Source organism: Medicago sativa, chromosome 3, assembly GCF_051527215.1.
Source record: "Medicago sativa cultivar Bolivia chromosome 3, Bolivia_mono, whole genome shotgun sequence".
NCBI lineage: Eukaryota > Viridiplantae > Streptophyta > Magnoliopsida > Fabales > Fabaceae > Medicago > Medicago sativa.
Genome location: NC_140751.1, coordinates 59,754,481 through 59,782,410, shown reverse-complemented (window position 1 = coordinate 59,782,410; position 27,930 = coordinate 59,754,481). Strand labels below are relative to the sequence as shown.

Here is a 27,930-nt window from a genome sequence, read left to right as displayed (position 1 = left end):
ATTAATTAATATTTTTGTTGAAGTGTTGAATTTTATCTTGAATTGGATTTTCCAATAATAATACTTCACCTGTCAGAAAAGTCATAACTGTGTTTGGTTCTCTCCCTACTATAAAACGACACACGAGGCCAAAAAATTAATTTGATCAACCACCGATCAGAAATGCCATTAGGACTGCCAACTTTTTTATGAAAAACAAACAAACAAAATACTCAAAATACTATACAAACAAAATAAGGATTAGAAAGTAGTGTTTGAAAAATTATGTGAAATGTTGTATTCTTTGTTTCTTATATTAATAATAAAAAATACTCAAGGTGTCTTATGAACAGGACCAAATATAATGCTACATGCATACATTTTTTAACCACATACACACATTTATTCTTTGAGTATAAAATAGCATATCTCATTGAGTTCATATACCATAGGGAATCACAACTCAAGAATTAAGAAAGATGGGGAAAGAGGAGTATTATCCATTGTTTGAGACAAGGAGAGGGAAGGGAAGACTCGTGTACATAATATTCTCTTTCACTTTGTTTGTAGGAATTTGCTCCATTTGGGTTTATAGAGTGAGTTACATACCAAAAGAAGATGGAAAATGGGTTTGGATTGGATTGCTTTGTGCTGAACTATGGTTTGGTTTTTATTGGTTCCTTCGTCAAGCCCTTAGATGGAACCCTATTTTCAGGCAACCCTTCCCACAAAGACTCTCTCAAAGGTATATACATTATATATGTAGTCGTCATACATATCTACCATAGCAATATTTAATTAACATTTTTATTAAAGAAGCAATATTTAATTAACTATTATTTATAAAATAAGTATATTTTATAAGATTAATTTAATCATGTCATCATATAAACTTTTTATAAGTTACTCGATTTTGAGTACAACACCTATTTCTTTTTTCTTTTTTTGGTGATCTCAACACCTATTTCTTTTCACCTACAAACATATATGCTTTTTTTAGAGGATCAAACATATATGCTATTCACCGACAAACACCAGCAATACATCCTTATTTTATTTTTGTCAAAAAAAATCCTTATTTTATTTAATATATAATAATGCTTTTAAATATTAAATTTAATTTAAATAGTTTTTTATTGTATTGAAAATTTGTTTTGAGTTAGTTAAATTTCATGAATTAAGTGATTGAATTCAAATAGTTAATTAAGTTTTTAAAGGGCAAATCGATTGGAAATTTGGGAGTAATCTAGTTTGAATCTTAGTTGAATGAATTTTGTAGTTAATTGATATTGGATGGATTGTAAATTAATTGATCAAGTTTCCCCAGTTAAATTTTACTTCCTCTTTCATTTGAAAACTAGAGGGTAAAGACAAAAATATTCATAATTTTTTTATTTCATAATTTTTTTTATTTGATGTATCATGTATGCTTTTAAATTTATATGAACAATAACATTAATTACTATAAATTTATAATCTATCATTATTGAGAAGTATTTTGGTGAAAGTTAAGTGTACATGTTTTGAAGCAGATATGAGAACATGTTGCCCAAAGTGGACATATTTGTGTGTACGGCAAATCCAGATATTGAACCACCAATAATGGTGATCAACACAGTATTATCTGTGATGGCATATGATTATCCAACAGAGAAGCTTAGTGTGTATCTTTCAGATGATGCTGGATCAGATATTACATTTTATGCTCTCTTAGAGGCTTCTAAATTTGCTAAGCATTGGTTGCCATTTTGCAAGAGATTCAATGTTGAACCTAGGTCACCAGATGCATATTTCAAGACCTTAGACACTTACCCAAATAATGCTAAAGAGCTTTTGGCCATCAAGGTAACAATGTAACCAACTTTGCTCTAAATATGTAAGGGTGTGTTTGTTTCACCTTTATATAAAAAAAATATTTGATTTAAAAGAATTTAGAGATTTTTTTTAAAAATCTTTTGTTTACTATCCATAAAAATCACTTAAAAATATAAGAGTTTTAACTTGTACATGTGTTACCTCCTTATTTTTAGAAAAATAGATTTCGGAAAAAGCTAATCCTAAATGCCAACGGTGAAAATCAGCTCAATGATAATCTAAGAGCTCACCTTTAATGAGGAGGAGGGGTCTGACGGTTAAAATGATGGCAAAATTTGTTATTTTTTTATTAAATTTTAGGTTAATTTGATAGGACAGATTATTGTTATTTAATTTGTTCAATAACAACGGTATATTGTTATTGAACAAATTAAATACAATCGCAAATCAGTTCAATGAGGAGGAGGGGTCTGAAGGTGAAAATGATGGCTTGGAAATATTGTTATTGAACAAATTAAATACAATCGCAAATTAGCTCAATGAGGAGGATGGGTCAGCCCTCCTCCTCATTGAGCTGATTTGCGGTTGAGAGGAGTATAAAGGTGAGCTCTTAGATTATTATTTTTTTGTTAATTTTTAGGTTAATTTGATAGAATAGATTATTGTTATTTAATTTGTTCAATAACAACGGTATATTGTTATTTAATTTGATTGAACAAATTATTACTAATAAAATTTGCCGCGTAGCAACCAATGTAGTACAAGAGACTAGAGTGGCACAATATGCGGCTAACCAATGGTCGAATTATAGCTCAAATAAGATTTTTTTTTGTGGTCGGGGTTTGAACGTGGATATTGCATTGTTCCTATCAACTGAATTAAACTCACGATGACAAAAATATCTCAAATAAAATTATCTTTAATGATGGAAACATATATAGAGAAGAAGAAAAAAAAAGTGTTGTATAGCGTTATTAGTAATATCAACCATTTGGATCAAGACGGAATATAAGGACCCATCTTTTTTAAATGCAAAGAATCCTGCTCTTTACCCAAACAGTATTGCTCAGTCCCAAAGTAAATTACCTTTATGACCCTACGCAACTTAACTTGCGCATGTACAAACCATACGTAACTTAAGTCACACTACGTTACTTAAGTTACGCTAGTACAAAGTTTCACGTGACTTAAGTCACGTAGCGTGTCTTTAGTCACGCTAGTGCAACATGTCTTGGATCTGTTGTGTGACTTAACTCACGCAAGCCAAATCCAATTGACGCAACTTAACTCACGCTAGTATTAACACTAGCCTGACTTAACTCACGCTGCTGCTGGTGCAATGATGGCAGCAGAACAGAGACAGTGGCACCAGAACAGAATGACAGTGGCAGTAGCTACTGTTCTGTTCCTTCATTCCCTGTTTACAGTACATGCATTCATTGATTCAACCAAAACTCTTAATTTAAAGAACAAGCATTCATTCAATAATAATTTAGAAATGCAATTTTAACGATAATTAACGCAAATGTCATAAAGAGGCGCAACCGCGCAAATGTAAATATCATACAACCAGCTGCTAGACCTAAATGTAAAAACCAAAAAGTCGAGAAAATACTACAAATATATCCAAAAAAAGACATAAAATGTAGTCCTAACATAAGACATTACTGGTCCTCCTGTGGACTCCTAGACCTCCTCCTCGGAACCGGTTGCTGCTCAAACACACTATAGTCAGTACGGAGGCCCTCCAAAATGCCAAAGAAGAGTGGATTAGAAACCACCTCTGGAATCCCCATCGCATGCTCCACTCTCTCTCTCATGTTGTCGATGACCTGCAATGGATCGGGAGGATGTCTGGCCCACTCCTGGTCAACAAGAATATCCTGCTATACAGGTCTCGGCATGAATATCAGGCTCTGGAGCAGGGTTGACGATGAGAGGATGGGACACACGATAGAACCACCTCACGTACCTCTATGTATGCTTCCAAGGCTCGTCGTCTGGGACCTGGCGACCCCTCCGCTGGTGGGGAACGACATGAAGAGCCAACTCCAAGAAGGCAGCAGCCACATCTGCTGCGGCAAGAGGCATAACATCAGTAGGAGGTCGGAGAACCCTCTGAACATGTCCGTACTGCCTCAGCACCCGCTCCGGCAAGTGACGCACCATCCTCTGACTGCCTGCCATGATCCATCCAGAGTACCAGCACACGTCATGAAAAGGCGTCACGTCTCGTCGGTGCTCGTACGGCCTCCAGGTGACATGACAATGCTCCATCGAGTCCAACAAGCCTCTGAAGTGGTCAGCATGAGCAAACCCCCTTTGAGGTTTCCATCTACCCACATACGGGTCCTCCCGGTGGTAATCTAAATATTTGGACCTCGGAACCACATGTCTGAAGTGAGCTATAACCCATCCCTGCAAACACAAACAGACAAAATATATACATGTCATACAAGCACTTATACATTTATGTTTAACTTAAAAAAAGAGGAAAAAATATATTACCACAAGCAAGCTCATGTAACCACCAACTGAGCCAACATTTGCGTCTGAGGTAATATTCAGCTGCTCATACAAGTAAGCAAGTCCCATCGCGCCTCATGACCACGTGCCTATGTTAGCCAAATCCCGAATGGCAAGCATCCACAGCAGACTAATGGTTTTGTTGTTCTTGCCGGCAAAAAGGGTGTAGCCAAGCAAGAGCAACAAAAACGCCTTCACACAGGCGGGCCTAATACGACTCAGCTCCTGCTCCTCCTCCTCTGATAAATCCTCCCCCAGCAACTGGTTGCACCTATTCAACAGGTAATCATACTGGTCTTTCAGGGCCGTGTAAGAGACAGATGCAACAAAATCGGTCACATACCCAACCGCAGCCTCCACCGGAAACAACAGGTGGGTCACCAGCATATCCATAGCTGCGTCATGATCTAAATCCTCCTCATGAATGAGTCGTCCAGCTACGGGGATGCCTAGGAGACAAGTGACATCATCCAGTGTGATGGTCATCTCCCCAACAGGCAGATGGAAGCTGCTGGTCTTCTGATGCCATCTCTCAACCATGGCACACACTAAACCATGGGAGATGTTGTCGTACCCAGTCAGAAGGAGGGGCCTTAGACCCGATCTATCAACCGGTTCCCAGAACCAAGGGTTAGCATCTGCCGACATTGGAAGGGACAGGGAAGAAAGCTTCAGTTTCCTCCCGTGAGAGACGCCTTTCATCTTACGATCCGCTTGCAACTGAAATACAACAAAAATATAATTAAATATGTAAAATAAACATGAAATAATAAACTATATATATTATACGTAAAATATTATACATAGAATATTATACGTAGAATATCATTAAACATGAAATAAACTTCATAAATATAAATACGTAGAATATATTATACGTAGAATAAACTATATATATTATATGTAAAAGAAACATGAAATAATAAACTAAAAATATTCTACATTATACGTAAAATAAACTTCACATAATAGTAAAATATCATTAAATTAAATAAAGCAAATTATACTTACTCTTTTATCGTTCCAAAGCTTGCATGCCACGTGTCTACCGAAGTCCGGTAAAAGTGACAACTCGTAAGGCCCCCCTGGAAAGCCCTCATCCTCCATAACTGGCTCTACATGCTGCTGCTCAGGATCCTGCTGCTGAGCAGGCTGCTCAGGATGCTGCTGCTGAGGAGGGTCGACAAACTGATGCTCAGGCTGATACCCCTCCTGAAACTGATGCTGATACTCATACCCCTCCTGATAGTGATAACCCGGCTGAAATCCAGCCTGCTCCTGATAATGTTGATCCTGATAAGCCAGCTCCTCAAACTGATGATGATACTGTGGGGGGTCCATAATCTTGGATGCACCCGTCTGTGACGTCGATCCCCCCGCAGCATCAACAGTAGCAAGACTCGTGGGCCCCACTCTCCCTCTACCTCGACCTCGACCTCGACCCTCTAGAGGATGTAGGATGTAGTGCTTGCTTCTCCCTACGTGCACTACTAGTAGGGGCCATCCTCCCTAACCTAAGCCTATCAGGCCTCTCCTGCTCAGACATATCTGCACAAAAATCAAAAAATATTTAACACATTTTCACATAATTTCGACAGCAACATACGTGTAGTCTTTAGCAATACAACAACAACACTATAATGTCCACAGTGTCATTTGAATCCATAAACTACCACATTGCAGTCAAATTAACTATACTCAACATTAACAAACATAACTCTAACTAATTACATCATTAACAATCCAATAAAACCAAAAAAATTATCATTGAGACATTTCACCGAACACGTAGTGTGCATTCTTCAAACAACAACGTAATCTAGCATTTTCAAAACCCTAAACTACCACATTGTACCCTAAACAACATCTAAACAACAATTCCTAAGTTAAATCATCACTAACAACCATAATCTTTAACATGCAAGACAATTTTTTAAAAACCTAAAAATGTTAATTTTATACTAAAATTCGAAAATTTCAACCAAAATAATGCAAAGAAGTAGTTTAATAATCACTTACTTGATATTGTGGAAGAAATATGGTTTGAATGGCGCAAGAATGGTGAAATTTGGATTTGGGGGTGAAAATTTCGTTTTTGAAAAGTTGAGAAATGGAGGAATGGAGGTTCTGTGTTGGTGAAAACCAACTTAAGTAACGCTGCGCAACTTAAGTTACGTTACCGTTATAACTAATGCATGTTAACATGCGTGGCGTGACTTAACATGCGTAGGGTCATAAAGGTAATTTACTTTGGGACTGAGCAATACTATTTGGGTAAAGAGCAGGATTCAAATGCAAAAGTTTGCAATAAAGTGAAAATTTGTCACGAGAGGTGTTATACAACCAGGCACGGAACCATATCAAAGGGGGCACTTGACCCCACTTCTTCAAATATTTTGTAGAGAAATGATATTTGTAAATCCATTTTGTGACAACTTCTTGACAACTTTCTCTCTCATACTCACATTATGTTTTTATTCTCTCTCTTCCTTTTTCTCTCTCCATTGTTTTTGACCAATCAAAAGTGAGAAAAAAGAAGTTGTACCAAAAGTTGTCTAAAATGGTTGTTCAAATATCACTACTCTATTTTGTAACTACTCACTAGTCATTATAATGTTTTGCCTCTCTTCAAATCTTGCTTTGACCCCACAAAGATCACTAATTAAAACTTTATTAGATTGATTAATGTATGAGTCTTTCTAACAAATTCTTTAAACGCATTGTTTAAGGAACCCTTAAAAGAAAATTGTCTTAAAAATACAAGTCAAACATATGTAAAAGTCATAATTATACAATTCTCAATGTAAAAGTTATATTTTTTAATAATTGTTTAGTCACGTACACAGAAAAAAATTTATTAAAAAAATGCCCTAAAATATTGAAGATAAAATTTTAATAATTGTTTAGTCACGTACACAGAAATGATATATTTGACAGTGTATAGAGACACATGGAGAGAAGTTATATTTTTTAAATGATAAGGTGTCTTCAATTTTGAAGAAATAATGCTATTAATTTTTTGGCTTAATTATAACAGTGTCATCGTTTAAACGATAATATATGTACTCATATATGTTTTGTCTAAATATAATTTATAATAAAATTTTCAACAAAATTATATATTTATAATAAATGACCTTGACCTCACAAGTTGAAATTTCTGGATCCGTCCCTGTATACAACAATTGTGGTTCTTTCGCCTGTAAAACAAAAAACAAGTGTACTTCACATCAATAAAGACAACATATTAGACTTGCTACTTAATCCTATGAAATTGATTTGCAAACAAATTAAAGACAAACAAAATAAAATTTGTCCTAATTACCTTGTACTAAATTTTTTATTTTTTAGTTTTATAAATGTACCCAAGATTATTTAATAACAAAATTGGAAATTCATTTCATTTTTGTTAGTATGTTGATTCCATTATTTGAAACTGTTTTATTTTCATGTCATAGAGAATGTACCAAGATATGGAAAGTCGAGTAGAAAATGCATCCAAGTTGGGTAAAGTACCGAAGGAAGCATGCTCAAATCATAAGGAATTTTCTCAATGGGATTCATATTCATCAAGACGTGACCATGACACAATTCTTCAAGTATGTATCCTTTTCTTTTCTGATTGAATTTCCTTCACGTAGTTTAAAATATCTTCGTATTTGTTGTACGGAATTGCTCTTTAGACTTCTAAAATTGCTCTCAGGCACCCTCAAATTATCCAAATACCCTCAACGGTAGTTGATTGTCGTTACTAATATGCTAATAATTTAATATGATAATTAAGTAGTTTCTATTAATTTGTTTATAGATTCTGCTTCATAGAAAGGACAATGCCAGAGATGAAGATGGGTTTGTTATGCCCACCTTGGTATATTTGGCTCGTGAGAAAAGACCCCAATTTCAACATAACTTCAAAGCTGGAGCTATGAATTCATTGGTACTCTTTTTTTGTTTTTTTATCAAGAATTCACTGGTACTCTATTTATCTATATACTAAGCCTATATTTGATCGTGGATTTATATTTAATTAGGACCAAGTTTAATTTTTGAATGCATGTACTATGAAGTTAATTAGTTGTTTATTATGTCCTCGTGAGCTTAACTCAGTTGGTTTAGACAATGCATAATATATGTACTGTATTAATTTTTTGGAGAATACTAACCATTGCCCATGGATCATTGGTTAAAGTATTAAAATAAATAAGTTTGCATTGAAAAGTGGTGTAATTATTGCTAAGAAAAAGTAAAGACTTGTATTTTCAAAACAAAGTTTCTATTAATTGAATCCTTAACCATTACCCTTAGGGCACTGGTTAGCAAGACCCTAATTTTTTTTTAAGGAGAGTATATATGTATTAATTGTTGGTCCCCAATGCAGATAAGGGTGTCATCAATGTAATTAGTTGTTTGTTGTTAAAAAAAAAATGTAATTAGTTGTTTAGTATTTTTTTTTTATGAAATGGCAAAATATTATTAACCAATAAGCCCGTGCAAGACGCACTAATAAGCTTGGGTGGAAAAAAAATTACAAGGGGAAATCGGTTGCCGCAAAAACGACGGCTCGAACAAAAACCCCTTTAAAACCACCCCTCACAACCGGAACCAAAAGAGAATTGATGCTTGCATATAAAATGGACAGACCACAGCATACACCTGCATCAATACCATACAAAGCCAATCCACAGCATATACTAAACAATTGTTTTTTTTTTTTGACAAGATATACTAAACAATTGTTGTTTAGTATATAATGCATTAATTGTTGGTCCTAAATGCAGATAAGGGTGTCATCAATGATTAGCAATGGGAAAATAATTCTCAATGTAGACTGTGACATGTACTCAAACAATTCTCAATCTCTAAGGGATGCAATTTGCTTCTTCATGGATGAAGAAAAGGGACATGAAATTGCCTTTGTGCAGGCTCCTCAGGGCATTGCAAATATCACAAAAAATGACATATACGGTGGTTATTTTCGTATACCTCATGAGGTAAATATGTTAATAAAATTGAAGTGTATACAGTAAATATGTTAAAAAAAAATATAAAAAAATGGCACTACGCTATATAGTAGCTTGCTGATTGACTCCAATAGTAGCTTACTTACACCAATTGTTTCTAAACTTTGAACACATATGTAGGTGGATTTACATGGCTTTGATGGATTAGGTGGGCCCATGTATATTGGAACTGGTTGCTTTCACAGAAGAGATGCACTATGTGGAAGAAAGTATAGTGATCTATACAAGATTGATTGGAAGAATGTAAATGATGAAAATATTGATCATATGATAAAAGAAGCAAGTTTGCAAGAGTTAGAAGAAAAATCAAAGACTCTTGCAAGTTGTACCTATGAGGAAAACACATCATGGGGAAAAGAGGTCACACTCACTCTCTTTTTCATTCAAAATCAAAAGTAAATTTAAAAAAAAAAAAAAAAAAACTAGGGTTTTGGAAAAGTTTAAAATATGATAACTTTGGTTTTTGGTTACAAAGTTTTTCCTTTATTTTGGTCATTCAATTCTTAAAATAATCAAATTAGAATCCTCTCTATTTCAAAAAAAAAATATTGGTTATACAATAAGTGTTTGGATGAATGCAAGAACTTACGAGGAAACAGATTCCTCACAATAGTTGTCATGCATGGCAGATATGGTTTTAAACATTTTGTTATTGCGTAATATGAGTCGTCTGATCTCAAACTAACGACATCTAATATTGTTTACTATAAACCTGTGGTTCTCTTATGGCAGTGAATTAGGATCCTTTTTGTTATACGTCAAGGAGTAAAAACATGTTGAATTTAAAAAAGTATTATCTTGTATTTATATAAATTTAAAAAAATATATAAATACTTTTCATTGCAGATGGGACTACTATATGGTTGTGTAGTGGAGGATATAATAACAGGATTATCTATTTTATGCAAAGGATGGACATCAATATATTATAATCCAACAAGAAAAGCTTTCTTAGGTTTGACTCCAACAACCTTGCCAGAATCACTTGTTCAACATAAGAGATGGTCTGAAGGACAATTTCAAGTTGCACTTTCAAAGTTCAGTCCTATTTGGTACGCTTTTGGATTGATCAGTCCAGGCCTTCAAATGTCTTATTGTTACTATAATCTATGGGTGTTAAACTCTTTTCCAACTATGTATTATTGCATCATCCCTTCACTTTATCTCCTCAAAGGCATTCCCTTGTTTCCACAGGTATGAAAATGTTACTACCTCGGACTGCATTTTAAAACTATCTTATGATCTCTACTAATGTTATTCTAATTTTTGTTTTGATGAATTGATTAGATTTCAAATCCATGGTTCATACCTTTTGCATATGTCATAGTTGGTGATTCAACATACTGTTTGTTAGAGTTTTTGAGGGTAGGAGGTACAATGAAAGGTTGGTGGAATGAGTTAAGGATGTGGGTTTACAAGAGAACAAGTTCTTACCTTTTTGCCTTTGTTGATGCCATGTTGAAGTTTTTTGGATTTTCAAATTCAGCTTTCATAATATCGGCTAAGGTAGCTGAAGAAAATGTTTCACAAAGATATGAGAAGGAAATTATGGAATTTGGAAACTCATCTCCAATGCTCACTTTATTGGCTACACTTGCAATGCTGAATGTGTTTTGTCTTGTTGGGATGTTGTTAAGGAAGGTTGTGTTAAGTGGAGCAAGTGTTACATTATTTGAGGCAATGTTATTGCAAGTTTTACTATGTGGGGTTTTGGTTCTTATCAATATACCTATTTATCAAGGCCTTTTCCTAAGGAAAGATAAGGGAAGATTGCCAAGGTCTGTTGCTGTTAAATCAACAACATTAGCTCTGAGTGCATGTGTCCTATTTACTTACCTTGGTTAAATTATTTCCTTGTCACTTTTTAGTTTTACTTTTTTTTTAAATAATAAATGTAATTTGTTATTTTAATAGTGGATGAGTTGAATCCATGACCTCTTGTTTCTCTAGTATGCCTCCCTCTCAAACCGTCTACTTACATATCTTAGTCTGATCTATATCAATGGTTGAGATCATTTAATATTAATATGATTTGAGTTGTTTGATTTAAAATTAATTATGGATAAGATTCATTACTGAATATTACCTTGCAAAACTTGTCCCGCAAGAAATTCGATCCTATTTATTGAATTTATTTTCTCCTCATAAAAATATGGTATATGTATGCAAGCCTAACTAGTTTATGTGTATTCCTAATATATGGATATTTGATTTGTGAAAATAAGTCTTTTTTTTTTAATATTTCTCAATGTGCTTATTTGATGGAGAGTCATGTTGGTATAGCATAGTTGTAAATGCATACTTGAACCCGATATATGTTATAATGCATACGTCCATACATTAAAATTCATATTAGCAGGACAAAATTGACACTAACAAATCTCCCACTCTGATGATTTTAAAAGGAAAACTCTAAAATTAATATAAAAAAAAAAAACTATACTAATCATCCAAACCAACGTTATTGGTCCAACACATGTTTTGTTATGAACTCTAGTGGTAGAGGATCACAGATCTTTATTAACAACACAAACCTCAAACTTTACGAACTTATCTACAAAACAATCCATCTTACGTTTTCCATTTTTCTAATTTTTTTTCTTTGGAATCATTTCTCACTTTTTTGAAGTAAAATCAAATCTTTGATATATAAGGTGACATTTTCTATTCCATTCTTCTCTGCATGTTTCTAATTATGTTGATTTGTCCTTATGCAATCTCATGAATGTTCAAATTCTTGATTTGGAATTCACATTAGTAACATATATAGATTGACATTTTACGGGAAAATGTGAAAGGAAATTGTAATATTTTGTTTTACGCATTTACCATTTCAAATGATAAAAATTAATGTGAAAATTGTCCAAAGGGACAATGTGAAATTAATGTGGATTTAGAAATCTAACTCTAGTTTTGTTGAATGTGTTAATGTAGTGATAAAAATGAAGGTGGGACCACCCAATGTTGCCATTGCAATGGCAATCTTATTATTATTATGCAACATGAATGGTGTTATTGGGATTAGATTTGTGATTGATAGAGAAGAATGTTTCTCTCATTATGTTCAATATGAAGGGGATGCAGTACATGCTTCATTTGTTGTGATAAGTGTTACTGATTCAACATGGCATTTAACTCAAGAAGGTTTAGATCTTATGGTAAGCATTGTTATTTAAATGTATTTTAGATCCTTTCTTTGTGAAATTGCTTTTTTATTTTTCAAATGTAAGTCATGATTTGAATAATGATTTGATAAGGTCATGAAAAAATATGTTAGGATGGAATGTGACATCATGTGCAAAACAAATTGAGGCATCTCTTGTTTGTTTTAATTCACTTTCCATTTATTTTGTCTCATATAGAGAACGTTACTTACAACTCAAGATTTTGCTATCACACACACACACACACACACACACACACACATATATATATATATATATATATATATATATATATATATATATATATCATTATCAATTCTATATGTTTTTCAAAGTACTATTGTTCTATGAAATGCAAATAAAAAAAACTTTATGCAAGACAAGGATAATGGCAAAAAAAAAAAAATCAATCTTCCCAATGTTGATAAAATGATGAATATAATAAACTCTAACAACATACTACCATCTAACACATTATTTTGCCATGCAATATTATTATTTGGTCAAATTTATGTAGATCTCATCACTTCATAAATGAGTCTCATCAAGTACATCTTGAGACATGTATGATATAAAGAGACTAGGGGAATTTCACCGTTGAAGAAAGTATATTAGAAATTGTGTTCTTAGGATTACTCTGATTGATATTATTTATCATTGTTCCTATTTAAAATTTTATTTGCATGTAGTATCATTCTTTTATAAAGGACAATCATTAGTAATATTAACTAGAACTCAAAACAGTTTACATCAAAGATAGAGGAAAACACAAGTTATATTATATTTATATTATTCATAAGTCAAGTATGAATATAATAGTTTTTGATGGAATAATTAGGTTAGAGGACCTAATGGTGATCAAATTCGAGAATTTCGGGATAGAACAAGTGAGAAATTCGACTTTGTAGCTCATAACAGAGGACCATATCGCTTCTGCTTCACTAACAAGTCACCTTATCGTGAAAAAATCGACTTTGATGTTCATTCTAACCATTTTTCAACCTTTGAACAACATGCACAAGATGGTGAGTCATGTTTGAACTGATTAATTTCTTAAACTTCAGTTTATGCTTGTCCATTTTGTGACTGTTAAGCTTTCTGGAATGGTGAGTGTTACTGTTGATACTTTGATCTATGCAGAGCATTTTACTCCAATGTTGGATCAAATAATAAAGTTAGAGGAAGCTCTTTTCAACATTCAGTATGAACAACATTGGCTTGAGGCTCAAACAGAACGTCAATCAATAGGTAAGTCACATCACCATTCATGGAAAGAATGTTTACATCCTATCCTATGAAGCACTGAACAAACACAGACACCAGATACGACTCTCACATTAACACGTTGACGCCGATAATAATTTTAAAAAAAAATGACGTAATTGAATGTTATCACGTGTACTGATGTTGGCACCAGACACACTTTTTATCAGAAGTGTTGATGCTACATAGAGTGTACATCTAATTAAGAGTTGTGTTTATTTACCGCAGTAAATAATGCAATGAGCTCCAGAGCAATTCACAAGGCCTTGCTTGAATCAGCAGCACTAATTGGAGCAAGCACCCTCCAAGTTTATCTTCTTCGCCGCCTCTTCGAAAGAAAGCTTGGCTTGTAGAAATCTGCAATCATCTGTATGCTGATTTTGAAGCAAGCCTTCTCAATCTACCAAAAATTGTTTGACTTTGTTGGTTAAATAGCATTCACAGAAGTCACCTGATGCAAAATTATTTAGTAGCTAAGTTATTCTTTTTAGCCACATGGACATGTATTTTTACCTCCCTTGTATGTTACACAAAAGGGTAATTTATGTAAGCATTATATCTATGGATATGGTTAAGTTTGAGAAAATTGTTTTTATTTGTATTCATGATTAATGAATGATTATAAATACAAAGACTCTTTTTTTTCTTAAAACACTTGGTAGCGAGTTAACTTTTTTAATTATTAGTAAAAATAACAATTTCTTAAACCACAGGAAACATGGTCATGGACGAAATAAATATTATGATTGTAGGTAGAACCCTCAATCTCAGAAACAATATGTACTTAACTAAACTGAAAAGGAAGAAAAAAGACTTCTACCAAACTTGCAAGCACACAATTGTGTATTGATTAACAGATTGTCGTTTCAAGTCACATAGATTCTTAATGACGTTCACGGTTAACAGTTAGTTAATTAGGGTTAACAATCACTCAGTTAGTTCCAACTGTTATGGAATATAAGTTATTTTTACCGCACTGCAAGTATTTGAGATTTTAAGATTTAGTGTATCTAAGCTTGACAATCAAAATACTACTAATGTTACAATATTAATGCATGTTTATTATTTTTGTGATGTACAAAAGGAAAAGCATAATTAACCGTATATTGGTTTTTTAGAAGAACCAAAGTTTAGAGATAAAAATAAAAAGCTAAAAGGACCGCATATTAGGGACGGATGTAGAAATATTGTAACATCTCAACTTTCGGAGCGATAGTGTTGAAATTTTAAACATAAATGCGGAATAATTTGAAAACAATTACTCTAAATCACCTTTACCAAAATCTGTACAACTCAAATAAGTCATACACCAAAATACCTCAATATATGCAAAGGTGCAGGAAAGTACAAGTTTATATATGCAAAGGTGCAGGAAAGTACAAGTTTTCATAAGCAATATATACATCTCCAAAAAGAAATACACCTGAGCCATGAACTACCTTCAGCAACTACTCCTCATCCTCACTCTTAGCACCACTCGACAAAACAGTCATCGGAATCTCAGGTGGCAGCAACTCAATCCGAGGTGTGGTCTACCTACGAGAAAGATGGCAAGTCCTCGTCGAGAAATGCCAAAAACGACTCTGCTGTTGCCACAAACTCTGAAAACAAGTATCTCTTCATCGGCTGAAGTGGCGATCAACAAAACATAAATACAAGGGTCACCATCCGAAACAAACATATACAATAACCACAATATATACACGCACACACCACACCACATTTGTTAATCAATAACAACTCAAAGCATTTAGAAACACCACATAACCCGCATATTTTCACCCAACACTTACAGGACATAAAAATCTTATGAAAACGGGCAATAATTTGTTTTCTTTGATTCTCTTTTCAAACACTCCTTCAAGAATATAAACTATGACACTTTGACTTACAAAGTTTGTTTTTCAAACAATAACTCCAACTTTTCAAAATCATACCCATTAAAATCAACTTTCTCCTAAAATCTCTCATTTTATCCAAAACTTATAAAACCTTATCAAAATAAACAAAACTTCCAAGTCTTAACTCTTAACCAACACAAAGTCATGAAATATTTTGACCTCCCACCTTATGCACCCCCACGGCCTAAGGTCAAAACAAAAAGAACTTCGCTCAAATATCTTTCCGCTTTGAATCTACCTTAAGAAAAAAAGACCTAAGATAAAAAAGAATCCTAAGCTTAATCCTTAGTTCATACTCCAAAATATTTCCAACATAACAAAGTTAAATTCAAAGCAAACAGAGGTTTGAGTATGGACTTTTTTTCAACATAACAAACAACAGTGTGAGTCAATTTAATTAAATGCATGCCTAAAAAAAAATGTTGGGTGCAAGATACTATTCATTAATCATAGAAGTATGGTCTGTTTTTATTAAAATCCATAGTTAGTGTTAAAATTGAACCCAAAATCCCTTGGAAGATAGAAATGTTTTTGGGTCTGTTTGTCTAAATCCCCTTCTAAATTCTTATTCAGTCTCCAACAAGTAACTTGTTCTCAATTGTCAGTCCCCTTTGTTTATTCAAAATCGATGACTCCCTCGAAGCTCAATGGATTTGTAGAGCTTGACACAATAATGGCAGAAGTTAAAGATATCCAACAGTCTATAGGAAATGATTGTATATAAAAAAGAAAAGACCTGATTGCACTTTAGGTCCTCCTTTTTTATCACGCTGACGAATATAGTCCCCGTTTCAAAATCGAACTTTTTGGCCCCTCAATTAGCACATTTGTTGCAATTGTGGACCTAATCCAGATTTTTAGCCCTAAAATTGATTATTTTAGGTCCCAGAAGTGGTGATTCTTTGACTAAAAAGAAAGTGGTATTTTCTATTCATAATGAAATTTGGGACAATAAATTACCATTTTTGGATCCAAAAATAACCATTTTTTTGGGCCAAAAATATGGGTCGAGACCAAACTGCAACAGATGTGATACTTGAGGGACCAAAAAGTAAGTCAGGCTACTTGAACTCAGATGTAGCACCAGTACAGTTATGTCAGTTATGAATACGAGTTATTTAGATAAACATTATAACACAAGTTATTCAATAAGAATACCTGGACATCATCATTTTCTGAAGAATGATCAATTCCTAACGGTAGTGTGTTTGTTGGGTGTTCTGAAGATTCAGGCAATTCCTGAACAAATACACATTTAGCAAGTATCATAACTCATAGAAGCTTTTGATTCGTCAATACCCAAGAAAAGGTTGCCGAACACTGCCAACTGAATGTAAAAGAATAAAGAAAAACAAATTTAAAAATACCTTTTCAATAGGGTTCAATGCATGATAATCCAAACCTTCAGTAGTTGTGACCTTGGAAGGATCTTCGGAAATACTCTGAACACCATGAAAATTTTATGCAAATGGAATCGTGATCTAAGCATGAATCAGCAATATGGGAAAGAGCTAGCCAGTGTAAAATAAAGACTCAAAAACTTCTAAAAATTCATTATTATGCTTATAAACTTGGTAATCACAAACTCTAGAAGTAATTAAAATGGAAAGGACACCCGAGGATGGAATAGATTATGTACATTCTACAAAAATTTGATAAATGCATGCGTCAAAAAAATGATGTTGAATGCAAGGTAACAATAAGCATAGAAGAATGAAGACCAAACATCCCCTAGTCCATACACAGTTATCACCCAATCTTCCTTCTGATGTACGAGACTTTGAAGCATAAGGAGCTCATTACACGGAGTTTGGACTATGATACTTCAGATAGTCGCAAATAATTTCCAAGACAAACACAAAACATACAAAGTTCTCTAATTTATTTTGGTCTTTGGTTTTCCATACTGAGACTAATAGTCCTACACGGTCCAGTGGCTTAATGAAACAACTTCTATACAAGTTCAAATATTTGGGAGGAACACTTAAGATCGAGTAATATTATGTTGCTTGTTAAAGGGGAGAGGAGAATATAATATATATTCATATGCTTGACCTACTTGATCCATAAGATTATGGAATAGAATCGATACAGAAGGGAATACATCTAAACAAATACGGCAATAGCTCAAAAATCCCCCTCAAGATAGACATACACGTTAAAATGCTTAGTTTGTCATGCTATTGTTTCTTAATTCGGTGGCATTTAGTATGGGGAAGTCATAAACTTCCCCATCGTAGTCGAATTGGTCTTTTACCATTACATCAAATAGAGAACACAAATTTATCATAGACCCTCAACACTAGATTTTTTTTTACACACCATTCTCCCCAACCTATCTGCTACTTCCCACGAACCATGGACTGTAACTGTAGATTCTTCCCCTCATGTTGATCTCGTTGCACTTATGATCCCACAAACAAATTTGTTAAACACTTTAATTGGCAGAACTATAAATTAAGTGAAAATCAACCCTTCGACGTCAATTTCAACACAAAGGAAACACAGATCTTAAAGCCAGGAATTTCTTGACAAATTCAATGACATAAAATCCAATTTCTTGACAAAATTGCCTCTTTCTGACATAGCCGGAGCCTTAGAGGAGCTCTCATAAATTGTAAAGGGAGTCAAGAACGGTTCCAACAGTATATTCAATTGGACAATTTATGTGAAGTTACTTCTCTTGTCTCCGTTCTTTTCCATTATCTTGGCCTTGCTTTCTGATGGAAACTTGAAAATCCATCAACACGAGGGAAGAGGGTCGAAGGGGAAGCAGTCCTAGGAAGGGTATCTGAGCAAAGGGTAGGGGATAATGGAGGAGGTGAAAGATGGTGTCTATGGTAAAACTGTGTTCTAACTTTAATCTAATGGTCGAAAATCAACTTGAGCATGGTGGGGAAATTTATCACTTCCACATGCTAAATGCCACCTCTCAATTCATTTAAAAAATATATGCATGTGCACACACAGTGAGCATTTTTGCATGTTTAAAACATGCCTGTTTAGATTGGAGAAATAATTTCATGTTTACTTTAGACTAATTCATTCAAAAAACATATCACACACACGATCAGCATGTTCGTAAGCTTACAACTAGCCTCTTCAGATGGGGAGAAATATCTCTTTTTTTTATTACAAAAATATCTCATGTTAGGACTACTGGAACTCACATGGAGCACCGGTACAGTTACATGAGTCGAGAATTCAAGTTATCAAGAAAAACATTATAAAACAAAATAGTCAATAGGAATACCTGTCCATCATCATTTTCTGAAGAATGAACAATTCCTAATGGTAGAGTGTTTGTTGGGTGTTCTGAAGATTCAGGCAATTCCTGAGAAAATACCCATTTAGCAAGTATCATAAACTACTCATAGAAACTTTTGTTTTGTCAATACTTAAAAGTGGCAGAACACTCCCAATTGGCTGTAAAAGAATAAAGAAAAACAAATTTAAAACTACCTCTTCAACGGGGTTCAATGCATGATTGTTCGAACCATCGGCAACAATGAGCTTGGAAGGGTCTTCAGAAATACCCTGAACATAGAATAATTTTTTTTTGCAAATGGCCAATATAAAATAAAGACAAAAATTAAAAATTCATTATAATGCTTATGAACTTGGTAATGATAAACTCTACAAGTAATTAAAATGGAAAGAAAACCGAATGATTGAACAGATTATATATGTAGTACAAATATTTGATAAAAATGTGCATCAAAAAATAATGTTGAAGGCAAAATGGCAAATGGAGCAGCAATTGAAGATCAAAGCATGAAGTAGCAACATGTGAAAGAGTTTTACTTGTTCATTTTGGATGACAAGCAATCCTGCAAATTATATTCAGTGGATAGGATGTTTTAGGATTATGATGTGATTAAATTAATCTAATAATTTGAGCCATTTTCCCCTTATGTGTTTTGAAATGCTTATGAAGAAAATTGTTCAAAGATTAAGGTTAGAAACAATTTCAACTTATATGCTATACTGAACTGAACTACAATGTTTATTATTAAATCTTCCACAAAGAACAGGACATGAAATTCATTTTCATGTCAATGTGAAGTGTTTCCATCCCATTGTGACATCCAAAAGTACAAGCAGATAATTAATTTGTTCTTCCTTTTTTCACAAAAGTATAATCATAAGCATTTAATCTAGCTACAAATATATTATTTGAAAATACTTGTCATACAAATCTTAAATACACGTCATAATTCTTTAATTGGTAACTTTCACAAAATACTTTATTTCATGGTATTTTGATTTGTGATCTTTTACTTTGTTAATAAATAAAAGGGAGTGACTGAATCGTGATAAGTTAGTTAGCACGTCAATAACTTCACGTATGACTAAGATACTTATATTATCCTCCTCCAACTTGTATTATTTTCCCTTATCTGCATTCTCGACTAAATTTTATTTTCTTATCCCTGATAAGAGATTATGCTTCATTTTATATTCAAAAGCACTTGAGTAATATACTGCAAACTCAAAATTTTATAATGAATCCATCACCAACACCATTTGATTTCAAACGGATTGTTAAAATTGTTTGGAAAGTTAATCCCACTAAGCTTTTTGCAACTGGCATTCAACTTTGAAATAAATCATGAGAAAACATTAAATGCTCCGTCGTACATACCAGACCACTTTGATCAACAGAATGAGTTCTTCGTCTCTTACTGAGATCTCTAAGTATCCCCTGCAGAGTTTAAAAAAAACGCAGAAAATAGTTATATTTGCAAACGCAGACAATAAAAGACATTGAGAATGCAGCAAACAAGTATGGTCAACAGGAATCACGAATGCGAAGTAAAAAGGAAAGCATATTATATCAAAATGCACAATGAAATATAATGAACGACAATGGATTAGCAGAGTTTGACACAAGAGTAGCAGAAGTTAAAGAAATTCATAAAAATTGCTAGAATAAAGAGTTGATATAAAAGAAAAAAGTGTTGCACATCAGATATTCAATATTTTTACTTCAAAACTAAATTACATATCCAAACTTCTTTTTTATTCTAGCATAACACAATAACATCATTTGACCTGAGCAAAAGTACAAGACATATGTGGTTAGTGGATTCTGTACTTCGAATTAAGTACACAAGTTGAACCAAGCATTTCATCGAAACCATACTTGTTAACAAAATGACTAACCTTTTTGGCCCACGTGATGCCGCATATATTACATAGAGTAAATCTTCCAGCTGGCCCGGGACGCATTTTTGGAGTGTTATTTTCGTCGACTCCACAATGTTGACATCTACGTTTAGAAGACATGAAAACATAAAAATCTGAATCAAATTATGTATTCACAAACCTTTCTCTCACACCCACAAAAGAGCCACTACGTTTAAAACTCACAAAGAACCAGGACTTCGCTTGAAGCGTTTAAACTGCCTATCAGGACTTCGCTTGAACCGCCCATTCTTGTGACGCAGCATCCTAGCAAGAAATAAAAGAGAACAAAAACATAACCAAATATGTAGATAGAAATGAACGCATAAAATTCAAAAACAATTTAAAAACCAACAAACACTACAAAGAGCCAATAATTGTATTGGACCTCAAAAAGTTAAAATGCAATTAGTTACTATCAACAACTATGCATTATGTCCCTCACTCCTTACTTTAGCTGCTGAGAAATTTGCTCACTGATCTGCCTCTACCAAATATTAAGTCAGGTCTAAGATTTCATAGCGCGAATGTCATAATTTAATGTAAAACAAATTTATTCTCACCCAACGCGAAACCCCTTTTACATTCTCATTTCTCTAAAATTTACTTCCAAAACGAAAAACATAATAAATGACAGTGTCTCACATAGATATGTCCCTTTTAATCCAATTTCAAAATCATATTTTAGTAAGCACCTCACAAATATTACAAAGTTCTATTTTTCTTATCACTTTCGCATATTTTATACAACTTAGTACACAAAACATGTTGAACATCAAAACAAGTTAAAAAGGAGAAACAAAAGACTAAAATTCTCAATAACATATAACTAGGAATCTCATTCCATTATGAAGAGACATATCACATCACAACACACCAATTTCAAACAACACAATTAAGAAAACAAAGATAAAGTAAATAATGTTAACAGAACACAGATAATTGAAAAATTTGTTATTCAATCTATTGATGAAGAAATAACTGCAATGCAGCACAAATGAGAGTAATGAAGAAAGGGGGAAAAAAAACTATCGATGATGCAATGAAAACTTACTGGTAAACAGAGTTGCTCCAATGTCGAAATGAAATGAGGAAAGTGAAAACCCTAAGAGAGAGAGAGAGGAAAGTGAAATGAGAGGTACGTTGTACTTGCTTAGCTGTAACTGCAAAATAATATTATTTCCGTCCCTAGATATGAAACTCTTTTGAGAAAAATTTATCTCTTATTATAATACCTTTTGATATTTTCAAATACAAAAAATAGGGGTATGTTGGTAAAAAGATAATTTTAAATTGTAAATAACATCAAAAAGAGTTATCATTATAAATAAAATCAAAAAGAGATGTCTTTTAATCAATAGCATCAAAATACAAAGTTTGTAAATTCTAATTATAAAGGCATCATGGTTCATCATCTAGAGGCTCGAAAAAGATTGAGATCTTGAGAGGATTCTTATGATTGTTGTTCATCGTACCCTTTGAAGTTTTGTTTTATTTTGGCTCAACTGGATGTTCAACCATAACTATAAATTAAGCATAAAAACAAAATTAGAAAAAGAAAAAAAAACTAAATTATAATTTAGAAAGAAAAAAAAATACAGGAAAACGTTATCAGTGTTCATGGGGAACTAGTTAATGAATCAAACATAGTAATATTACATTGGAAGTTTGCACTCAATGCCTCAAAAGTCTAAAAAAAAAAGGGTTTTGTTAACCAATGCACTTAGGGCAATGGTTAAGGAATCAAAAAAGGAAATAATTGTGAAACTTCATGTAGAAAAAGTTGCTTTTTACTATTTCAATAAGTTGAATGTACAATTTCCAAGATAAAGTTACTACTTTAAGTTTCTTATCAAGTGCCCTTAGGACACTTGTTAGCATTTCCCAAAAAAAAAATGTCATTTTTAACTTAAATCTTTCTTTTTTGACTTCATTAACCGGTGTTCCGGCCCACAAAATATTGCAATGAATACAATGAAATCAATGTGTTGAATGGTTCACGAGTTAGGATTCAAACCCGATTCGGATCCTAACTTCCTAACAAAGGTTAAATGGAATCAAGGGCAGGTAGAGTCATAATTATCAAACTAGAGTGATAGAGAGTTAGGACGCTCTTGAGCAGCCTTCGCAGGGTTTCGTTTGGGCTTTTTTTCACTGTTACACCTGTTTTGAAAAATAAGTACCAAAATACCACTCTTTTCTAATTAAGTACCAATGTACCACTCTTTTTGTAATTGAGAAGTGGTGGGACACGTGATTGGCTTGAAAGAAGGAAAAAAAGTGAGAAAAATTAGTTAGTTTTGTCTTTTTGTGTAAAATTTCTTTTTGTTTTTGTTTACATTTAGTTTTTTTAGTTTTTCTTCCTTCTTTGTTTTTTTGTTTATTACGTCTAATTTCTTTCTTTTTTCTTCATTTAATTTAAGTATAAATAAATGATTGATTAATTAAACTAAATATTAATTAAATTGTTAATTCAAATTTAATTAAACATTAATTATTTAATTAAGGATTAGTTAAGTAAATGGTCCCTATAAATATTCAGAATTTTATTTTTAGTCCCTACAAAATAAAATCACACTTTTTAGTCCTTATAAAATTTTCCGTCAGCATTTTTAGTCCCTATAAAAATTTTCCATCAGCATTATAGTCCCTATCAAAAATTTCCATCAAGATTTTTGGTCCCTAAAATGCTTAAGGAAAATGTCAGAGGGTCTAAAAAGTGTGATTTTATTTTATAGGGACTAAAAACAAAACTGTGATTATTTATAGGGACTAAAAACTTAATTAACCCTTTAATTAATTATATTTCAATTAAGCTCAAATTATTAAGTCTTTGTCAGCGTTATCTCATCTAAATATCAATCAACCAATCATATTTTGAATTCCTCTGACGCGGATGATGATGTCGACATTATTTTATCTAAATGTCAGTCAGCCAATCAAGTTCAGATTACGGATTACGCTGACGTCATCGCATACATCAACATTATCTTATCCAAATCTCAGTCAACCAATCAAACCCAGATTACGGATTACGCTGACGAAAGCACTTACGTCATCATTATCTTATCCAAATTTTAGTCAGCCAATCAGAGTGCATCTACAGATTACGCTGACATCAACGTTATCTTAATTAAATCTAATATAAATAAATGTCATCCTCCCTCATTCACCACACATCTAAACTCATCATCATCATCATCTACACTAGAAACTATCTTACGAAATCCAACCCATAATCATGCCTCCAACAGAGTATTTTGTCCAAGTATATTACGACGGCCATGTTCAAAGAACAGACACAGAAGGTGTTGTATTTTCATGCAATAATTCATCCTTGTTTAAAGTGAAGAAAAACATCAAACTGGATGGACTTATCCAATGTATCCAGAAAAAGATTCAACTAGACAACTCCAAGAGGGTGGTGGATCTTTTTTATCGATACCCTACAACTCTTGCACAAGGACTTGTCTGGTATGAGTCATTAAATCTTGTAGGAGATGGCGAAGTTCAGATGATGTTTGACATGTTCATGACATGTAAGCGTCTTGGTATTTCAACAATGGAGGTTTACGCAGGTTTGATGGATGTCTCATGTGATGAAACCCATGTAGAACCACCATATATTGAGTCAACACCTTCGTCATACCCTCACTCCATACCCAGTTCATATCCTTTTATTGAAACACAAACCAGTCATAACTCCATGCCCTCTTCATCAGCACATCGACCATCTGAATCACCCACAACATTGACCTCAACTCATCATTCCCCCTAGATAACCAAAATGACGGTGTTCGTGTCAGTGTTGTGGCTGGTGTCCATGACGAAGAAGTTGGTGATTTTAGTGAGAATGAAGATGACATTCTTGCCCAGCATGTCGTCAATGACGATGAGGACAGAGACATTCGTTTCTTTGACCCTCCCTTACACTTTCGTAATGTGACCTCCAACGATACAGAACATGTTGAAGATGAATTTGTCCACTCTATCTCCCGAAACCAATCTTACCTTATTCCAGAACATGGAAACTTACAAGAGGGAATGCAATTCCCTACGAAAGAAATGGCAATACGGTGCGTAAAAGAATACCATATGAATAAGGCCCCAGACTTTGTGGTTGAACACTCTGATACCACTAGGTGGATTGTCCATTGTCCCATCGAAAATTGTATGTGGAGATGTAGAGTTATACTTAGCAAGAAATCACATGTCTGGAAGATCACAAAACTGCATGGTCCACATACTTGTGCATCATCAATGGTTTCACAAGATCACCGACAACTCTCCTCAGCTTTCATTTGCCAAAGCATCTTACAAATGGTAAAGCAGGATTCTACAATCTCAGTTCCAGTGCTCATTGCACACATACGATCAAAGTACACATATACTACTACTTACAGGAAATCATGGATTGCAAAACAAAAGGCTATAGAGATGATTTACGGGAATTGGGAGGATTCATACACGGAACTTCCAAGGTGGCTCCTTGCTTTCCAAACTTATCTTCCAGGAACTATTACTGATATTGAAACGGTGCCTTTTATTAAGGATGGATATGTTGTTCCAGGGAAGGCTACTTTCAAACGTCTCTTTTGGAGTTTCAAACCATGCATCGAAGGATTTACTTACTGTAAGCCAGTTGTTTCAGTTGATGGAACATGGTTGTATGGTAAGTATCGTGGGACATTACTAATTGCAATGGCTCAGGGTGGGAGGAACAATACCATTCCATTAGCATACGCCATTGTTGAGGGTGAAACATCTGATGCATGGTTTTTCTTCCTCCAACGCTTGCGATTGTGGGTCACACCCCAACCCGATCTGTGCTTGATTTCAGATAGACACGAGTTAATCAAAAGTGTTGTTAGGCGTCTAAACAGTAATTGGCATCATGTCTTCTGCATTCGACACATAGCGCAAAACATCATGAGGACTTTCAAGAACACGGAGATGAAAAAAAAAGTAACCAATATGGGTTAGTATTTTTCTTATATATTGTCGAGCATATATAATTTATTTTATGAAGTCCTAAACAACGTTAATTTTTGTGCCTTTAGGATACTCAATGACTCAACCAAGCATCACACACTACAGGAATCAAATCAGGGATTGGTCTGATGATGCTGTGAAATGGGTCGACGATATTCCAAAGAAACAATGGCTACAAGCACATGATGAAGGGAGACGTTGGGGGCACATGACAACTAACATTTCTGAGTGTATGAACAATGTACTAAGAGGGGTGTGCAATCTTCCAATTAGTCCAATTGTTCAAGCAACCTATTACAGGTCTACTGAACTTTTCGTAAAGAGAGGGAGTGAGGCCCGAGCAATGATGGCATCTGGTAAAATTTACTCGGATAAAGTCATGGATAATCTTGTCAAAGAACGAGCAATATCAAACACTCATCAAGTCTACATTCACAATCGGGGACAAAGTATTTTTAGTGTTCAAGAGTTAGTTCGTCCACCAAGCGGCCGACCAACAGGCACATTCATGGTAGACCTTGACAAAAAATGGTGTGATTGTGGTGAATTTCAGGCATTACATTATCCTTGCTCACATGTTATAGCTTCTTGTTCGAAAATTCACCATGACTTCATGATGTATGTGTCTCCCTGTTACACATTACAATATGTTTACAACGTTTACCAAGTGGAGTTTCAACCAGTTCCTCATCAATCCTACTGGCCAGAGTATGATGGAATTGAATTGTGCCACAATCCAATCATGCGGAGGGATCCGAAAGGTCGTCCACAGTCGGCTCGAATTCATACTGAAATGGATCAAAGGGAGAGTAGTAGACACCCAAAGAGATGTAGTATCTGCCGAAATGAGGGACACAGCAAGAAAAAATGTCCTAACAATACTAATGTTCCTCAAAGAAATTGATCTGTTGTTATATACCAATTTCTTCTTTTGATAAGTAGTGTATTGGAAGGTCAAATTATTGTAATCTATAATATATTTTATGTGTCAAATTATTGTAATCTATAATATATTTTATGTGTCAAATTTTATTTTCCATTTTTCTTTAATATCACTAATTAAATAACTAATTATTTAATTAAAATTTAGTTTAATTAATTAATCAATTAAAAAACTTCAATTAATGATTACATAAAATAGGAACTTTAATTACATTTTTTATTATAACAAAACAATTAATAAAATTTTTTTAAAAAAACAACGTATAATGAAAATGGAACGAAGAAGAAATAAAAAAACTATTTGAAAACCAAATGAAATAGCTACACAAAAGACAAAACAGAATTATTCTCCCACTTGCCAAGTACACATGTCATGCATTTAGTGGAAGGATTGTCAAAATCACAAAAAAGAGTGGCATTTTGGTACTTAATTTGAAAACAATGGTACTTTGGTACTTAATATTCAAAACAAGTGTAACAGTGTAAAAAAGCCTTTGGTTTGAGCTCACAAAAGGTGATATACATAAGTACAAATTTTAGGACTATCCCATCAATGTGGCGGAGCTAGGATGATTTTTTTTCTTCAACACGCCATCAACCATTGGGCTACTAGTAATATTGTGTTACGTTGGAGAACATTCGATAGATATACACCATTTTAATCAATGCAAACATATGTATTTTTTGGTGTAAAATGAGTATCCTCCACACGCAATTGCGGAGACTAATCCCTCGAATATTGTGGGACTTAAATGGACAATAAGCTCTTCCTAAGAGTTTTAACGTTGCTGCATGCCCAATGCTGGATTCAAACTCAGGACCTTGGTTAAGCTAGAAGAGACATGTGTCATCTCATCATGCAAACATATGCATACCTATAAAGAAGGGGAAAAAAATCGGATGGCCATGGCCTTCTCCTGTCCCTAGCTAGCTCCGCACCTATCCATCATGAGAACTCTCGCCCCTTATCCTATGTATGAAAACTAGGATTGTTCGTGGTTTGGTTGAAGCAAAAAACTGAACCATGTCTACAGTTTGGAAAAACTAATTCGTTTGAATCATATAAATTACAGTTAGACATTACTTGATGAACGATAGGTGGTATATCAATTGCTACATTGCATTGCATGCTGTGACATT

General features: G+C 33.8%; 4 protein-coding genes across 5 annotated transcripts; 3 read left to right on the top strand and 1 right to left on the bottom strand.

Annotated features, from left to right (window-relative positions):
- Positions 1-240: 240 nt before the first annotated feature.
- Positions 241-11,367, top strand: LOC146938725 (cellulose synthase-like protein E1). Its single transcript, XM_085752622.1, has 8 exons — positions 241-724; positions 1,512-1,824; positions 7,779-7,919; positions 8,129-8,257; positions 9,099-9,311; positions 9,462-9,701; positions 10,188-10,535; positions 10,629-11,367. Exons 1-8 carry the CDS (start codon positions 459-461, stop codon positions 11,184-11,186), a joined length of 2,208 nt encoding a protein of 735 aa, XP_085608748.1. The 5' UTR covers positions 241-458; the 3' UTR covers positions 11,187-11,367.
- Positions 11,368-11,853: 486 nt separating this feature from the next.
- LOC146938724 (transmembrane emp24 domain-containing protein p24beta2-like) lies at positions 11,854-14,363 on the top strand. The gene is made up of 5 exons (XM_085752625.1): positions 11,854-11,995; positions 12,276-12,499; positions 13,344-13,530; positions 13,646-13,753; positions 13,997-14,363. The coding sequence occupies exons 2-5, from the start codon at positions 12,284-12,286 to the stop codon at positions 14,119-14,121; spliced, it is 636 nt and encodes a 211-aa protein (XP_085608751.1). The 5' UTR covers positions 11,854-11,995; positions 12,276-12,283; the 3' UTR covers positions 14,122-14,363.
- A 652-nt stretch (positions 14,364-15,015) lies between these two features.
- LOC146938723 (uncharacterized) lies at positions 15,016-22,041 on the bottom strand. Of its 2 annotated transcripts, none has more exons than XM_085752623.1 (9): positions 21,911-22,041; positions 21,043-21,123; positions 20,836-20,947; positions 20,315-20,374; positions 19,132-19,206; positions 18,923-19,003; positions 17,037-17,111; positions 16,828-16,908; positions 15,016-15,394 (listed from the first exon to the last, which is right to left on the bottom strand). In XM_085752623.1, the coding sequence occupies exons 2-9, from the start codon at positions 21,120-21,122 to the stop codon at positions 15,305-15,307; spliced, it is 654 nt and encodes a 217-aa protein (XP_085608749.1). In that variant the 5' UTR covers position 21,123; positions 21,911-22,041; the 3' UTR covers positions 15,016-15,304. The 2 variants fall into 2 exon arrangements, with proteins under 2 accessions (XP_085608749.1, XP_085608750.1); XM_085752624.1 differs by having other exon boundaries at positions 20,836-20,941.
- A 2,005-nt stretch (positions 22,042-24,046) lies between these two features.
- LOC146938722 (uncharacterized) lies at positions 24,047-26,841 on the top strand. Its single transcript, XM_085757867.1, has 2 exons — positions 24,047-25,834; positions 25,917-26,841. Exons 1-2 carry the CDS (start codon positions 24,901-24,903, stop codon positions 26,750-26,752), a joined length of 1,770 nt encoding a protein of 589 aa, XP_085613993.1. The 5' UTR covers positions 24,047-24,900; the 3' UTR covers positions 26,753-26,841.
- Positions 26,842-27,930: the final 1,089 nt, after the last annotated feature.